Source organism: Leopardus geoffroyi, chromosome B1 (genome assembly GCF_018350155.1).
Source record: "Leopardus geoffroyi isolate Oge1 chromosome B1, O.geoffroyi_Oge1_pat1.0, whole genome shotgun sequence".
Classification (NCBI taxonomy): Eukaryota; Metazoa; Chordata; class Mammalia; order Carnivora; family Felidae; genus Leopardus; species Leopardus geoffroyi.
Window position 1 is genome coordinate 147517671 of NC_059327.1, and position 18255 is coordinate 147535925.

The 18255-nt window shown below is 36.4% G+C and overlaps 1 protein-coding gene across 1 annotated transcript in view; it reads left to right on the forward strand.

Moving 5' to 3' along the window:
- GC (GC vitamin D binding protein) overlaps positions 1 to 16449 on the forward strand; it is a 31506-nt gene extending 15057 nt beyond the window's left edge. Inside the window, exons 4-13 of the mRNA XM_045473795.1 lie at positions 483 to 694; positions 1809 to 1941; positions 2233 to 2327; positions 5449 to 5578; positions 6658 to 6860; positions 7583 to 7712; positions 8165 to 8262; positions 10070 to 10202; positions 13975 to 14029; positions 16275 to 16449. Coding sequence (XP_045329751.1) covers positions 483 to 694; positions 1809 to 1941; positions 2233 to 2327; positions 5449 to 5578; positions 6658 to 6860; positions 7583 to 7712; positions 8165 to 8262; positions 10070 to 10202; positions 13975 to 14004 — 1164 coding nt within the window. The 3' untranslated portion in view covers positions 14005 to 14029; positions 16275 to 16449. The remainder of the gene's footprint in view (positions 1 to 482; positions 695 to 1808; positions 1942 to 2232; positions 2328 to 5448; positions 5579 to 6657; positions 6861 to 7582; positions 7713 to 8164; positions 8263 to 10069; positions 10203 to 13974; positions 14030 to 16274) is intronic.
- The last annotated feature ends 1806 nt before the right edge of the window (positions 16450 to 18255 follow it).

Consider the following 18255-nt stretch of genomic DNA (forward strand, 5'->3'; position numbering starts at 1 on the left):
GCAAACAAATGCAGAAGACTAAAACAGTCAAGAAGAGTCTGCTCATTTAATAGAAGGATGTGACCCTTCTCCCTGGGGTATTTGCAGCAGAAAGCAGGTGGGAGATCATAGCAGAATCACCAGCGAAGTTTTTCAAATGACCTCACTTACCCCGAGATGTGTTAATATTTATGTATAGAAACATTGAGCTAAAAACAAAACAAAACAAAACAAAAAAAACCACCTCTAACAGCTGCAAACACAGTCCACTTGTTAATGAAGGTTCTTTTTTCGTTAATGATTAATTAACATAAGACCCTGTATTTGCCTGTACCTATGTAAATTGTCATGTTGATAAGTCATCCAGTAGAGTTTTTGGCATGGATAGTTTGTTACCGATGAGGATTTTTAGATTTAAAGACTAACATGTCATACTCCATGGAGCATTACAAGCCTGGAAACTTCCATATAGAAATTGACTTGTTTTTCTTTTCTCATTCTAGACCTCAGCATTGTCTGCTAAGTCCTGTGAAACTGACTCTCCATTCCCAGTGCACCCGGGAACTGCTGAGTGCTGTACCAAAGAGGGCCTTGAACAGAAACTCTGTATGGCTGCCCTGAAGCACCAGCCACAAGAATTTCCTACCTACGTAGAGCCAACAAATGATGAAATCTGTGAGGCATTCAGGAAAGATCCCAAAGACTTTGCTGAGCAGTAAGCTGCTTTCATAAGTAAAACTTCAGGGCATAAAATAATCAGAAGTGTGTCAAATCTAACCCCCTAGTCTATATAAACGCCTCTTCTACAGCAACCAGGAAATTTCCATTAAGAACTTGACTCTTCCCTAAGACTTCTCATTTCAGTCAGTGCTGATTATTATAAATGCCTTTCTCAGAGATAAAGTCAACTTTCTAAAACTTCCAAACTTAGTTCTATCACCTGAAGCAGAATCACTTGGATCCCCTGTCTATGTGACATTTTCAAATATTGGACAGCTACCATGATTCCCCTTATGCTAGGGATCCTTGCATACTCAATCAGATAGATTTTTTTCATTCCATTTATGTTAGTTTTTGTGATCTTCCAAGACTAATAGAAGAATCAATATATCATCTGGCTCCTCATGAATGTTAATCAAGGAGATCATCAAATTACATGTTCACTTATGTGGTAGAACACATCATGTTCGCAACTGTTTCTAGGGATATGAGAATAAAAAAACATGCTTTTCTGAAAATTAAACATTTAAAGTGTACACAGCTATACAATTCTATTTAGGGTAATGGCAAAATACATGTCCAAGAGTCAAATGCAACGTGGCTCAGATTGGCCTTAGAACTGAAATTAAGGTCATGATTTTATAAAAATTGGTTGGCTTTCTCATCCCTGTAAATAATCAGGATTTTGCCCAAGATTTCAGAGTCTCATATAGACCCTTATGGCTTATACTCCTAACAATTAAAAAACATTTCAAGAAATAAGTCTACAAATAGCAATTGTGGAGAGTAAGTCAACTGGGATAGACGATGAAAGGTAAAGGTGTTCTAGTTTGTTCAATATTAATAAGCAACTATCATGGGCCATGCACTTAGTAGACACTAAACGATAAAGAGACAAATGGCCCCTCCTCTCAATCCACTTGGAAATTTAAGAAACTACTTTACTAAAAATACTGATTAAAAGGGACTAATATCCTATCTCTAAGTCCTTAGTGAGCCTTAGATATTTAAATTGAACTAATGTAACACATCCTTTTTCCACCAAACTAATGAAAAAGTAGATTCTGCTTCCCACAAATGTTGACCAATACTATTTTCCCCTCCCACAGATTTATGTATGAATATTCCATTAATTATGGACAAGCTCCTCTACCACTCTTAGTGGGTTATACTAAGAGTTATCTCTCTATGGTAGGGTCCTGCTGTACCTCACCAAGCCCAACAGTATGCTTTTTGAAAGAGGTAGGTATCATTTTATTGTGTAGTTTTGTTCTATTTTTTTCCTCTATTAATGCCATTCAATTTAAGTAATAGTAGTTCAGATTCTGGAAGGAGAAACTTTCTAAAATGCCTCCTTTGCATTTCATTCATTGGAAAAAATATAACCACCTCTAGGAAAGAAATATCAGTAAGTTCCTTTGGTCAGAATTCAGTTTTATAGTCATATAAGATAGTAGTTTCTTTTTTCCATTTCTGCAAACTGCTTTCAGTGGATCTTGACCATCTAATAAGGTTCTCTCACTTATTTCCTAGAGACTCCAGATGAAACATTTATCACTTCTCACCACTATGTCAAACAGAGTCTGTTCACAATACGCTGCTTATGGGAAGGAGAAATCAAGGCTCAGGTAAAGATTAAGCACTAACAGTATGTTTAGGTGTTTGTGTCTACACGATCTAGAATGTTAGAATTCTCTAAGAAAATATTTGTGATAGAATATATATAGTCTTATGTTCCTGTAATTCTCAAAAATATAGTCCGGTTCTTTTTCTCTACATGAAATATGAATCAAGAACAAGTATACATTGTCAAATATGACATTTACTTTTAATCAACCTTTTCCATATACTTATGGGAAAACTGGTAGACCACTAGAAATGGTTTCTTCAGTATTCATATTAGCATATATTACAAACACAAAAACTCTTTTTACTCATCACCTGTTATTTCCTTGACCTATTTTTTTCTTGGGATGAGACTTCCTGAATTCTTATTATGTGAAGTTTTGTGCTATATATCCTGCATATCTCTTAAGTTTAATGAATATATCCTAATTAGTTAGCTACTTTATTTATAACCTTCACTTTGATTTTTGTGTGGCTACTGTTAACACTATATTTTAATTCTGACAGTTTCTAGGTTAACACTTTTCTCATCTCCCCAGACTTCTAGACTTTGCGGTTTATCTTTTCAGTATTTACAGTCTATAACTCACAAGACCTTTTTCTCTAATGGTAATGAAAAAGCCTATTTTGTGTTGGCATCAGATCCTAAGGTTCTCTAATGGTAATAGAAACTACTTTCATGAGTCCTTTAAAAAGAATCTTCCAATAGAAATACTCAAATACTAAATGGCATTTTCTCTAGACCTTCCCTTTAGTTTTCCTTTTGCATTAAGGTAATATATTTAGGAAGTAGAACATAAGGATTTATAATATAAAACCACCTATAATATATATTATATATATAATATATATGTATTAGATCTTAATCATTAGTTTATACTTGCATTTGTGTCTAGGAATTTATCCCACAGAAATAGCATTGAACATGAACAAAGATTTAGTAGATATGTTGCTGCAACATTTCTTTTTAAATATGAATAGATTAGAAACTTCCAAAAGTTCCCTAAAATAGAGAATACTTCTATCAATTGTGGTATATCCATAGGAGAATGCCATAGTTTGAATTAAATATCTTATTACAATATAATTAAAACAAACTATAGATTACTAGTAAAAGATATTGAAGATACAAATAAATAGAAAGATATTCCATGATCATTAATGTAAGAATATGGTTAAAATGCTCATACTATTCAAAACAATCTACAGATATAATGCAATCCCTATCGATACCCCAGTGACATTTTTGACAGCAGCAGAAAAAAAAAAAAAGGTATCCTAAAATTCATAATTCATATAGAATGCCAAGGGACTCTATACAGGCCTAACAATCTTAAAGAAAAACAAAGTTGGAGGCCTCACACTTTATAATTTCAAAACACACTAATAGCAATAATGATCAGGATGCTATGGTACTGGCATAAATACATATATATAAATTTATAAATATATAAATTTATAAATGTATAAATTTATACATTTATAAATTTATATATATGTAGGTAGATCAATGGAACAGATCCAAATTGGCCAAATTGGCCAAATTGTTTTCAACAAAGGTGCTGGGACTACAGAATGGGGAAAGGACACTCTCAAATAGTGCTGAAAAAATTGGATATCCACATGCTAAGGAATTAAATTGAACTCTTACAACAGATTTGAATATTCAAGATGGATTAAACATAAGGCCTAAGACTATAAAACTCTTAGAAGACAAAAGGAAAAGCTTCAGAACACTGAATTTGACAAGGATTTTTTGGAAATGACCAAGAATAGACAACAAAAGCAAAAATAGATAAATGGAACTACAAACTTAAGCTTCTGTTTAAGGAACTTCCATAACTCAACAATAACAAAGTATTCAATTCTGTCTAATCAGGTTATTTAAACAGTTCTCCAAGTGATATAGAAATGGCCAACAAGCACATGAAGAGATTTTCAATATCACTAATCATAAGAGAAATGCAAACCAAAACCACAATAAGAGATCATCTCATACCCTTTAGGATGGCCACTTTCTAAATGAGTGTTGGCAAGAATGTGGTGAAATTGAAATCCTTGTGCACTATTAATGGGAATGCAAAATGGTGTAGCCATTATGAAATACAATATGGAGTTCTCAAAAATTTTAAATTAGAATCGTATGATCCAGCAATCCCACTTTCGCATTCAAAGTAGAATCTCAAGGAGATATTTGCACACCCATGTTCATTGCAGTATTCACAATTGCCAAGAGGTAGAAAACCTAAATGTCTTATGCTAAGCAAAATAAGCAGTCACAAGAGGACAAATACTGTGTGATTCCACTTTGTAGTATCTAAAGCAGTGAAAAATCATAGAAACAAAAGGAAAAATGTGGTTGCCACAAGATTGGAGTGGAGGCAGTCAATTTTCAATGGGTACAGAGCTTCAATTTAGCAAGGTGAAAAGATTCTGAAATCTGCTGTATTTACAGAAATTTAATTACAGTAAATATACTTAACATTACTGAATTATATGCTCAAATAGTTAAGATGCAAACGCTATTATGTGTTTTTGCCAAAATTTTAAAAGAATACTTGTAGATCAGGAATGTTTTCTGTAACATTAAGTGAAAAAGGCAAATATATAAATAGTGTAGCAGAGCAGAATCCTTTATGAAATACTTGGTAAACCTGATGAAATGCTTCAGGGTCATATACCAAAATACCAGCATTTGTTAATTCTGTGATCTAGGGCTATAAGTCTTCATATTCCTTTTATCTGTAGTTCCTAAGAGAATTTATAAACGATTTTTATAAGTACAATGAGGGGCCACAAAAATAGGCTATTGGTCTTATGAATAGGGACTTAGTGCTTTATTGCTGTCGTAGATCTAACATTTTAAAGGCGTGCTTCGAGTAGGTGGATGGGACAAGAAGAAAAGCTGCGTATCAGTACTAAAAATACAAAACGATTTATTTAGGATGACTGAATTTTGATTAGCGGCTCTAGCACATAGGAAGCATTGCATAGCAGATGTGTTCCACGCAGCTATCAAGGACAAAGGGTTGAAGCCATGGTAATTTTCCTCCAGACTGTATGTTCATAGGGAAAAAGAGAACAGAGTATAGGTAACCTAACAATCCATTTTTAACCATTTAGCCATCTCATAAAATTAGCCCAGAAAGTGCCTACTGCTGATCTGGAGGATGTTTTGCCACTAGCTGAAGAGATCACCACAATCCTCTCCAAGTGCTGTGAGTCTACCTCTGAGGACTGTATGGCCAAGGAGGTAAGAGAATCATCATCATGTACCATGTACTGTGTGGCAGGCACTTCAAATTGCTGGTTACATACATCAACTCAGTGAATCCTCATGAAATTTAAGTGTGTCATTAACTCTGTTTTACAGATGAGTAATGATTAACAGGGATGAATAACTTGAAGTCTTGCAAATAGTAAATGGCAAAGTCCACACACAAGGACAAGATTATCTAATTCCTAAGAATTCCTTACTCTTCCTGCACAACCCAATGCAGTTTAATTATCATTAAACTTCACTTATTTAACTTAATTTTAAGGTCTTAAATAATATTTAGACTTGAGTTCAATACACTAGCCACATAAGAAAAAAAAAATTTTTAACAAAGTTTACTTAATCTATATACCCAACATGGGGCTCCAACTCATGACCCTGAGATCAAGAGCCACATACTCTACTGACTGAGCCAACCAGGCACCCTACTAGCCACATTTTAAACGTACAATAGCATAAGACAGCATAGATACAGATCATTTCATCAAAGTTCTACTGAACAATACTGCAACAATTATTATTCAAAGCTGCTCATGTTTATACCTGTTATAATTTGATGGTCAATTTTTTTCATCATTTTTCATTTACATAATCCTTTAGATAGGAATTTGAACTGGTGCTTTAAAGGTTACTCCAAGTCTGGACAGCTTTAGAAATAATAGTGGAAAAAAAACAGATGATAACAACCTAAGAAAACAGGTCTCCGTTAATAGGTGTTTTTCTATAACCTGACTTATAACTTTTCACCTATACCATGCCAAGGTTTGTAAGCCTACATAAGACTTCCTCTTTTTTTTTAATATTTGTTTTTGAAAGAGAGACAGACAGAGCATAAGCAGGGGAGGGGCAGAGAAAGAGGGAGATCTAGAATCTGATGCAGGCTCCAGGCTCTGAGCTATCAGCACAGAGCCCAACACAGGACTTGAACTTGTGAACTGCGAGATCATGACCTGAACCAAAGTCCAACTGAGCCACCCAGGCACCCAAGCCTTCCTTGTTTTTAATTAGGCCAACCAAGAAACTAACAATGCACAAACTCACAATTGCTTTTGTAGCTTCCTGAATACACAGTAAAGATCTGTGACAACTTAGCCACAAAGAATTCTAAGTTTAAGGACTGTTGTCAAGAAAAAACGCCCATGGACGTTTTCATGTGCGCTTACTTCATGCCTGCTGCCCCAACACCAGAGCTGCCAGCTGTCGAGCTGCCCACAGGTCAAGACGTATGTGATAAAGGAAACACCAAAGCCATAGATCAGTAAGTAGAATTAACTGGAGTAACTTTCTTTCTTGACAGTATGGATATTCACTAGCATTAAATGACAAAGAAATTAAATGGAAGAAAGGGTATAAACCTTTATCTGTTTTGATCCAACAAAAACTAAAAATACACCCTTGCTGCATATACCCTAAGTTGCATAAGCTACAAGTATATGCATATTCATTGCATAGAAATATTTCACAAATAGGTTGTATTAACAGGTCAGAAAATTATCAATATTAGAGAGCAGAATGGAGACTAACTTTAGGCTGTATTTGTCTAAGTACGATTTTTATAAATGTGTAGATAACAATGGAATAAAACAATGGAAGAATTTATAGACATCTGTTTTCATAGAAAAGCCAATTAAGGCTTTTACTTGATGCTTTATGTGAGATTCATGGTGTTATAGTTGCACAAAAGCTAGTTCCATGTTATTTTGAAATAGATAGGTTTATATAGAACATATACATATGCATATATAGTACACACAGAGCTTTAATTATGAACTAGTCAGAATAGTTACAAAGCAACTGCTAATAATTTGCATTTCAATGAATATTAATCCAAAATCTGTCAATTTGGAGTCACATTTACTTAAATCTTTTATTTTTAGTTAAGATGCAGAAGTCAGGTGATCTGCCTTTTTATAATACAGAGAGCATTTACACAAATCTACACATGTTAAAGAGCATTCTCTCCTTTCTCTCTCATACCAGATATATATTTGAACTAAGTAGGAGAACTCCTCTTCCAGAAGTATTCCTCAGTAAAATCCTTGAGCCAACCCTGAAAAGCCTTGCTGAATGTTGTGAGTCTGAGGACTCTGCTGCCTGCATTAATACACAGGTACTATATGCTCTATTTTCTTCAGCAACCTTTGTTTAGGTCAAGAGTTGGAAAACTGTAGCTCATGGGCCAAATCCTACCCCATATCTGTGTTCACATGACCCATGAGCCAAGAATGGTCTTCTAATTTTTTTAATTTTATGACACATTAAAATGTGAAACTCAAAATTCAGGATTCATAGTGTTTCATTAGAACACAGCCTCACTCCTTGTTTACACATTGTTTATAGCTGCTTTTGTGTCCTATTGGCAGAGTTGAATAATTATAAAAGAGACTATATGGTTTACAAAACCTAAAATATCTACTATCTGGTTTTATGTAGAAAATGTTTGCCAATATCTGGTGTAGATAATAAACACACATAATAACACATTACACAGAATTCTGATTAATGCCTCGTAGAACAGTGCTTCAAGACAAATAATTTTGTTATGTAATTGTTTTCTTACAGGGCCCTCAACTGAAAAAGGAATTATCTTCTTTCATTGACAAGGGACAAAACCTATGTGCAGATTATTCAGAAAACACTTTCACCGAGTTTAAGAAGAAGTAAGGAAGTTTTCTGTTTCCTCCACATTTATCAAAAATATTAGCATGGTATTATGATTTGAAAGTATAGTTGAAGACTTGAGACTTTAAAAAGTAGAATCTGATATTTATATGGAGTTCTATCTAAATGGAGTTCTTTTTGGAGGGGAAAAATGGTCATGTGTATCAGGTGAGATATCAATTAGAACACAGCCACAAAAGTATATTTATAAGACCTATAGGAACTTCATAAAAAAAAAAAAAAAAAAAAAAAAAAAAAAAAAAAAAACAGATTAGCCCACAGTTCATCAACATTCTTGCCCTAAAGCCATATGTAGATATTGCTATCAATAATTGAGGAACTGTAAAACTACTGAAGTTATCTAACTTCATGACAGATGGTCTGACAAACAACCCAAACTTTCAATCAAGTGTAGTACCACCCATGACCAGCATGTATTCTCTGTAAATTGAAGATACAAATGTTAATTAATCATCAACAATGTTGTACAATTGTCAGTAGTCCTATTTCTCAAGAACGGACATAAAAGTGAAAAAAATTTTGCTGGGTTCCTAAAGACCCATTGCATTCCTAGTTTCATTAAGTAGATTGCTCACATCCATTTCAAATCATCTTGCTCAACATAGGCCTAAAGCAAGCACAAATGGAACTCCACAAAAAGACCAAAGAATCCCCAAAAGTAGGACCCCAATGAAGTCTACTTTAGCAAAGTTCTAAAATGAAAAACTGTGAAAGCCTTAAGTTCAAAATATTTCCCAATTATAAAAAAATAGTGTAGAATAACATTAAACAGATAATCCAAGAGTTGTACTCCAGGGTCGCATGGGGCAATTACTGATATTTTTAACATACTGAGATTATAGAAGTTATCAATATAGTGGAATTGACATGTAGGGTTATAAAATCACAAGACAGACTACGGAGTCTAGGTATTTGAAACACTGCACCAGCTTACGCGCACACACAAGCGCACGCACATACTTTCTCCATCCTCGGAGTTCCTCCTGGTCTGACTTGCCTTCCAGCTGGGACCAACTCATTTCAGTAATGCTTTTATAAGCAAACTAGCCCCCCTCATCCTCTTGTGCTTTCCCAGGATCCACCTTACCCCAACTAGATAAATTCGGGTTTCTACTACCTCCCATTGCCCACAACTGGGCTGGCAAACAGTTCCTGGAGAAGGTCAGAAAACCAGACTGAATTGCCCATTTTAACAATAGAGAGATACCAAGATTATAGACCATTCAAATTGGGAGAGAATCTAGAGAACTCAAGTCCTAGCACCATGTTAAAAGTGAGGTGGAGACATAATGGATAGTAGAGCTAAAAACAAGAGCCCGTTTCTGACCTTCTTTGCGTTTTCCAACATAGCCAGTTGGAAAGTAGGCACGCTGAGGGGGAAGTTGTATAAAGTGAGTAAAGAGAAAAAAGATTAAGGTGGCATAAAGTCCTGACAGGGAAAGTCTTTTTAAGGAACTTGAAATGTAGTACAGGAGAGAAGATAGAACATCAGCAAGAATAGGAGAGGGAGTCTTCTATGTTGATATAATGGAGCAAATGAAGGGGGAAAGCCTGGAGTTCAAATCTATCAGCAATTTGTAAATTTACTTTTAGGATCTGAGAAGAGCTGGAGATTTCATTTTCTAACCTCAAATTGAGTCACTAAGAATCACTCCACAGACCCGTAATTTAAGAACAACTATTTCCATCTTTGTATTGTAAAAGACCAGAAGTGGGTTATCATTTTATATGAGAAAGGTTTATAGAATACAAGTATGGAAACCTTACATAAATATGGTTTTTCAGACTAGCAGAACGATTAAGAGCAAAATTGCCTGACGTCAGTGCCCTGGAACTCCAAGGGCTGATTGACAAGCGTTCAGACTTTGCCTCCAAGTGCTGTTCCATAAACTCACCTCCTCTCTACTGTGATTTAGAGGTAAGAAAATTTAACCCCCTCCTTATCACCCAACAGTATTTAAGAACTTGTGTACTCAGATTTACTCATTCCTTTGTTATTGAAATGCCCGTATGTGGCAGACTTTTCCTGATACTTTCTTTTTAAAAAATTTTTTTTTCAACGTTTATTTATTTTTGGGACAGAGAGAGACAGAGTATGAACGGGGGAGGGGCAGAGAGAGAGGGAGACACAGAATCGGAAACAGGCTCCAGGCTCTGAGCCATCAGCCCAGAGCCTGACGCAGGGCTCGAACTCACAGACCGCGAGATGGTGACCTGGCTGAAGTCGGACGCTTAACCGACTGCGCCACCCAGGCGCCCCTATGATACTTTCATTGTAAAGTCAAAAGTTGTTTCCTGGTTATGCCAATTTAAAAGCAAATGAGGCAGTTAAACCTTTTAACAAAAGGTTTGTGAATACAACAAAGTACAGTGCAGGGTTTTTCCCAACTGTAGGTGGTAACATATTAACAGCTTTTTAATGTTTATTTTTGAGAGGGAGAGGGCTGGTGATACAACAGCTGCATTAGGTTGCCTTATCCCAGGAAAATAAAGTTACCTTACCTAGGAGTTGTTATCAGCAGATTTTGCTCTGAGAGTCTCATTCAATTTTAAGAAATATTTTTCTTTTACATTCTGTCAAAAAATAGCAATTCTACAACCCTTTCCTAGTCCCTCTTATCTGCTTATCCAATTACAATTTCCTTTTCGACATCATCCAAGACAAACTGAACTGCACACAACACAGGCTTCCTTCAAGTCTCTTGCTTTTCATTTGACTTGCTTTTCCATTACTTTCTATAACATATTGCCATTTAAAACCTTTGTATTTTCAATTACAATGATGAAAAGGCAGGTTCGTAACTATTTTCTTGCTTTATAACCAGTAAGTGTGGAGCAGTGCTGCTGAGCAACCAGTCTTTCAGTAATTGCTAGCAAAGAGGGAGATAAATGGAGTTGAGGCACTTGCGCATATTTGATGGTCTGGAGCACTCAGATGAGACCTCTGCTATTTGTATGAGCCTTTTAGATGGTCTTTCCACACTCATCTCACAGCTGGGTAACCAAGCTGCCTCTACTTTCTGACTTCAGCTTACAACAGCATGTGCTTTGATTCTCAATGCTTGGTATGCATATTTGTCCTGTGACTCTGTAATATTTGGGGTATAATTTATTAAATCCCCTTGTCCTATATTTGACAAATTTTTTCCTGAAAATTAATGCCTATCTACTACACGGACTCCAAAGTCATTTATATCCAGGGATCTGCCTCTATCTGCCATTCTAAATATACTTGGCACAGCCACTAGAAGTACGGCAAAGGGGCTTCTGAACCAGACTAAATTAACATTAGGAGTTGACCTATCCCTACCCCTCACCCTGATCTTGAAATGACCAAATAGCCACCAGTGTAATTTTCTTTTAGCTTCACCATGGTACCCTCAGAACTAGTTCTATTATATTATTATTATTATCTCATAGAAGCTCATTAGCTGCAGAAACAGTTGTAAAATTAAACTCTAATTTTTTTCCTCTCCACCCATCATTCAGTCCAGGCACTACTACCATGGATTCTTCTGAGAACTCATTACTATGCTCCTCTAAGATCCCAACAGAGTGCTAGGGGCATTAAATATGTTTTCAGAAAGTTTCAGAAAGTCTCTGTTACATGCTGGAGTTGGTCATTACAATTTTGACAACAAAGACAACCGCAAATGGTCAAGTGGGAGCCAGGCAAGGAGGAGACAGACTCTCTCCTCCCCCTTTCTTTCGCCCATACTACAGGGGAGACTGGCATATCCACTACAGCTTATCCTAGCTCTTAGAAGTAGCTTTTATGATCCTCAACATCATAGCTAGCATTTATTAAGCCATTATTAAATGTGAAGGATAATAGCCTTACGTGCACGTATTTATAAAATAATCTAAAACCTTTCTAAGTGAAAGGTACTACTTTTAATTTCCCTTTTACAGATGGGTCTAAGGAAATATGCAAAGATTACCAGATGTTAGGAAAATCATGTTTATTCCTTTGCAGTCCATTACTCTCACTCCAGGCATGGTCGTAGACTTCAGCCCCAACTTAGCTAATAATGATAAAAAAATCAAAGTATAGATACCAAAAGACTTAATTATTGACTGAAATCCAAAATTATTTCTGAAGTTGAACAAAAATTGTGCTGGGTCAGCTTTGTCCATCTGAATGCCACCCATCCCACTACCTTGCTCTTCCTCCATTAGTTATACTTATTTTGCTTCAACAATCCTTTTTTACTGGCTTCATCCAATTTAAAGTTACTTCTCTCCTGACCTTAAATAAGACATTATAGACACTACTTCCTCATTATTTTTCTTTTCTCCTCCCCTTACAGCCAAGATTTTTGAAATAGTATGTTCTCTTTCCTCACACCTGTTCTTTAGTTCTTCACAGAACTTCTGATGGTACCATAACAATAACATTACACTGACCATCTCCTTCTTGCTAAATCTAACCAACGTTTTTCAGTCCTTTTCTTACCAGCCTTCTCTGCAAAAACACTTGACACCTACAACTATTCCTTCCTTCTTGAAACAATTTCTTTGGCATCTGTATCATCATTTTCTACCTTTTGTCCTTCTAGGAGTTTTCCCTTCTCATGCTGTTTTATACTGTCCTCTTCTAGCCATCCTTTACCTCCTTTCCAGGGTTTTCTTCCTTGATCTTTATAGTACATTTTCCTTGAGCATTCTCATCCGAAGACATGCCTTTAATCTCCAAATCCCTACCTTCAGGCCAAGATCTCTTCCTTCAGCACTGAGCATTTTATCCAACTTTATGGGGCTCTCTTGTTCCAGAAGAAATTCAAATTCAACATGCCCCAAATCTTCCCCTTAAAAACCTCCTCTTGTATTTCCTAAATTTATTAATATCACAATTCACCCACTGTCTAAGATAACAAATACTCCTGTATTTCACCTGTTTTCCATATTTGTCCAAATTCCAAATCCTACTGATTCTATGATTCTAACACCTCAGTATCTTGGTCTCCCTATCTAAGTTACTGGTACTTAAATTGAGGCAATCCTTTGCCTGGATTACAACATCCCTATTGGTTGTATCCCCCCCACCCCCCGCCTTCCTTTTCTTACACCTAACCTCATCTCTATACAGAGATCAGAATAATCTTTGTAAAATACCAAATAGTTAATACATTCCTATAATTGCTCTCCATTGCATCTAAAGTTTTGTTTTGTTTTTAAATAGAGTTTGGACCTTTGCCCCTTCAGTCAGATCTACCATTACTTCTTGTTCTTCCTCCTTTGACTCTCCTGAACTATTTGCAAGTTTTCAAGTACCTTAAGCTTGCTCTTACCTCAAGGATTTTGCACATTATGACTCATCCCCTATTGCCTAATCCTTCTACTTCATCCTGACTAAATTTTTTCAAGTTTCAGGATACAATTTAAACCTCACCTCCTCTGGGAGTCCTTCCCTGACACTCAAGCTCTTCTGTTTTCTCTTTGTACTCTATGCACACCCAATAATTAATCTTATTAACTATTGACTTTTTTCCAGTCTGTTTTTCCTGGGACACTGTAAATTTTAAGAGCAGAGACAGTATAAAACCAAACGTGAATGATGGCCAATAAATAATTTAATATGAAACGACATTTTGACAAGAATCTTTTCCCCAAGTTTCACATTTTTGTATACCATCTGCAACAGTCTACAAAATACTTTATGACTTAGAAGACATTTTTTTTCATTGCAGATTGAGGCTGAAATGAAAAATACCCTATAGTCCTGATGCATGTGTATTGTCTTCGGTAAGTATAGTTTTTGAAGGCAGCAAAGAATGTAGATTTATACAATGTATTTTAAACATCAGCATTTGAATAGTCTCCTTTCTATTAGCTATTCAAACTGATTTTACAGATGAAAATATTAAGTATGTGAAAAAGTTAAAGAGCTTATACAAGCATACACAACCAACTTCTGACCTGTCTAGGACTAGAAACCACGTCTCCAGCTTGATACGTACCTATTACAACCTCACATCTAAGGTAATGACAGCATAGAGATCATTTCAGGGATTTTGATGAATTAGAAGTTTAAAGATTTAAAGACCGAGTTCATCAAGTCTTAAAGACCACAGGGCTCTTAGGAGGAGAAAGGCATTTTTCAAATTAAAGCATGTTTGAAATATTCTCACTCATTTTAAATATTACATTTTTACCCATTAAAAAATACATGAAGAGGCTAAGAACAGAAGCTAGAACCCCATACTTTAAACTGAAGGTGACCTCAACTCTGCAAATTAACAGAATTATTCTCTCCAGATTTAATTATATTCATTTTAAAGAGATTACTTCTGAGATTTAAAGTGATGAAAACAATCATTTGGGTCTATCTCAGACCTTACTTGAACTGAGGCTTTTCACCACTGTAAGATTTTTATTTTGCTAATTTACTGACATTCCTAAGAATGATGTGGAAGCAAAAACCATTGACTAAGGAAATTAAATTCTTCTACCACATTCAGGCTTTCAATATAAACTATTTGCATCTGAAACAGTAAAAAAGAAAATTAACACTCAGAGGCAGTACAATGGAGGGGGTGGTGGTCACAGAAATTTGGGGAATTACCCAGTCTACATTAGAATCTCCACTCCAACTATCCATCTCTGTGAGCAAGTTATCTATACCCCCTAAAGCTCAGTTACCTTTTCTGTAAAAAGAAAATTACAACTGCTCCTCCCAGCATTGTTGTAACGATGAAGGTGAGGTGATATGTATAAAATGCCAAGAAATACTATCAGCAAAGTTGCTACAGTTGCTTCTATTACAGATGTAAATCTAAACTAAAACAAGTTTCCCCCAGAGAGTCTTTTCAGATTTTAAATTGCTCTAGAATATATCCATTTTCTTTTGATTTTTCTCTTACTAGAACACATCAGCTCTCCAATGACAGAAGTGGCACATATTTAGTAGGAAGCAGTTCCTACAACTGTTAAACCAACTGGCTAGCGCTGCCTGTCTTCTCAGTGAAAGCCTTCATCTCGTCAGAGATTTGGCCTTGTAGAAGCAGAAGCCTTTGTCTCAAGGTGTTCTCATCCTCAAGGACACCTATGATTCAGGTCTTCCAGTCAACAGTGTGATGCTATTTGATTAACTAAAACCATTGTAAACCTGAGTTGTCATCTGGACAGTTAGTGGTCCCCTTGATCACTTTCTTTCTTCAAGCCCCAAAATTGATGGATTGTGGCCACATTTGTAGGTCTCACCGGAGAATTATGGTCTCTTAATAAATCCCATAAATCTAGTTATCTTTTTCCTTCAGCTTTGGAAATGGTGTTCCTCGAGTTGCCAACAGATAAAGGATTTGGTCCACATTGAAGATTCAAGTTGGGTAGAAAGCACTACCAGAATTACACTCAGCAGGTGCTTACATGAGAGAAACCTAAGAACTCAGCATAGCCAGGTGCTTACACTTTGAAAGAAACAAGTGAGGAAAACACAGGTGTGTCTGTCTCATCCTCAGACATAACCTCACACAGGACAATGAAAGGTAGAATTTCTTGCACGGTGCAAATAGAACTATGGTATAACTGCTGTAGTATCTTGGCCGGGGGTGGGAATCAAAACGGAGACACATTTGGCTCATTACAATGTAGAAGCGGATTTGATAAGAACTTACACTAAGTGTTTTACTAAAATAAAAAACTATCATCTCAATCCCATGACTAAGAAGCCTCATGGTTGCTGTGTTTTTTGCTATGGCAGAGAACATTCTGAGAGCACAAAGCTACATACATCCTTAGTTCAAAGAAGAAAAGAAAAGCTATGTTATACCTTGGCATAACAACAGTGATGGCCTTATGTACAGGTTTTGGGAATTTCTTACATTTTTATTCTGGACCCATCAGGTGGGTCACAGTAGATATATGGGTCATGCTAGACAGGTTTCTCTTAAAACATAAGAATAACCTGATCTTATAAACTTCTGCTGAGCAGTATTATGATTGTGCCCATTAGCTGTTCGTCTAACATTTATTTGCCTTGTTCTCATAGATCTAGTGCTGGAACCACCCTGGGAACAACATCTGATGGCCTTACCTAAGCAAAACCAGAGCTCCTGGGGAGACCAGTAGAATACTTCCTGCTTTTTATTAACTACAGTATCTTTATACAATGAGAAGTATGATAATTTGCTATAAAATAAAAACAATGCAGATCATAAATGTCACCAAGGATGTCACCACATTGATCTTCAGCACTGTCCCTGTGATTTTCACAAAAATGCTGAGATAGGCAGCCCCACCTTACAAGCACCTGTTTTCTATTTCTAGAAGATTCACAACGTTAAGTATCCACTTTCAAATTCCCAGTACACGAAGTTCCATTCCTTAATTGCTCCTCAGGCCTAATAGGTACCATTAAGGAAAAGTTAGCCAGGCTTCTATCATAAATAGCCTGGGATTACTCACTTCCTTAAGAACCATCACCACCACCTTCTGGAGAAAACCTTGCTCCCAGGTGCAGGTTGTATGGGATTAAGTAACATCTACCTTACAAAAAGAAAATCTCTGTGGCCTGAACAAGTTTTTGTTAAAGATGACTCCTCAGAGCAATTTATTGGGTCAAAATTCTAAAAACCTGATTTCAGCTTAATCCAATTTATCATGTGTACACTGTAGAGAATATTTCTATGTGCTTTCTTTGCTCAGGGAAAGTGAAGGTGTTCTAACTCAACATATTTAGTTTTGAAAAAAAAGATCATACCTTTCAAATAAATACCTCTCAAACCAATACAAGCCAAGGAAAACTTCTATACTTATAATTAATTACCTGAAGGACTTCACATTTATCTCATGGTAGATATAGAGTTCTATGGTAGAGATATAGATTTTATAGCAAATGTAACTGGAGTCACATTAACCAAAATCATCCCTGGTCACTCCTCAAGATTCTAAGTCCCAGCAGGGAGAATTTCATTAACTAAGTCAAGATCAAATGCTCAAGACTTTAGCTGCCAGTATCTGGGAAGTAAAATGCCTGTCCCTTTGCAGTGTCGGTAGAAGGTTGAGTCCTACCTTACACAAATATTCCCTAATGTTAGGAAATTAACCTCAAATGAATTCTTCAGATACAATGAAGAAAAAAAAAAGAGACAACCAACTATATGCTACATACTTAGGCAGTATTTTAGATTTCTTCAAGTTCTTTATCATTTCTGAAAGTACCTTGCTGAAGTTTCAAAACCAATTCTGATATGTAAACATCAGTGATAAAAATGAGAGAATGAGGGGCGCCTGGGTGGCGCAGTCGGTTAGGCGTCCGACTTCAGCCAGGTCACGATCTCGCGGTCCGTGAGTTCGAGCCCCGCATCAGGCTCTGGGCGGATGGCTCAGAGCCTGGAGCCTGTTTCTGATTCTGTGTCTCCCTCTCTCTCTGCCCCTCCCCCGTTCATGCTCTGTCTCTCTCTGTCCCAAAAATAAATAAACGTTGAAAAAAAAAAAAAAATTAAAATTAAAAAAAAAAAAAAAAAATGAGAGAATGAAACTCCAAAAAGGCAAATGAATGGCCCAATGCAACAATAAAGAAGAGACTTCATGGGGCGCCTGGGTGGCGCAGTCGGTTGAGCGTCCGACTTCAGCCAGGTCACGATCTCGCGGTCCGTGAGTTCGAGCCCCGCGTCAGTCTCTGTGCTGATGGCTCGGAGCCTGGAGCCTGTTTCCGATTCTGTGTCTCCCTCTCTCTCTGCCCCTCCCCCGTTCATGCTCTGTCTCTCTCTGTCCCAAAAATAAATAAATGTTAAAAAAAAAAAAAAAAAAAAAAAAAAAAAAAAGAAGAGACTTCATTTTCAAGGTCCAGTATGCCATGGGAGATTAATGGGCATACTTGAAGAATGTGTTCCTTAACTAAACTACTTCTGGAAACAATCTAGGTTAGCTCCCTTGAAGAGTCACAATTTGCTGTGTACAATTCAGTATTCCCTAAATTTAACCACAGACCCCTTTTTCTTTGGATGTCACCCAGAATTATCTCTCTG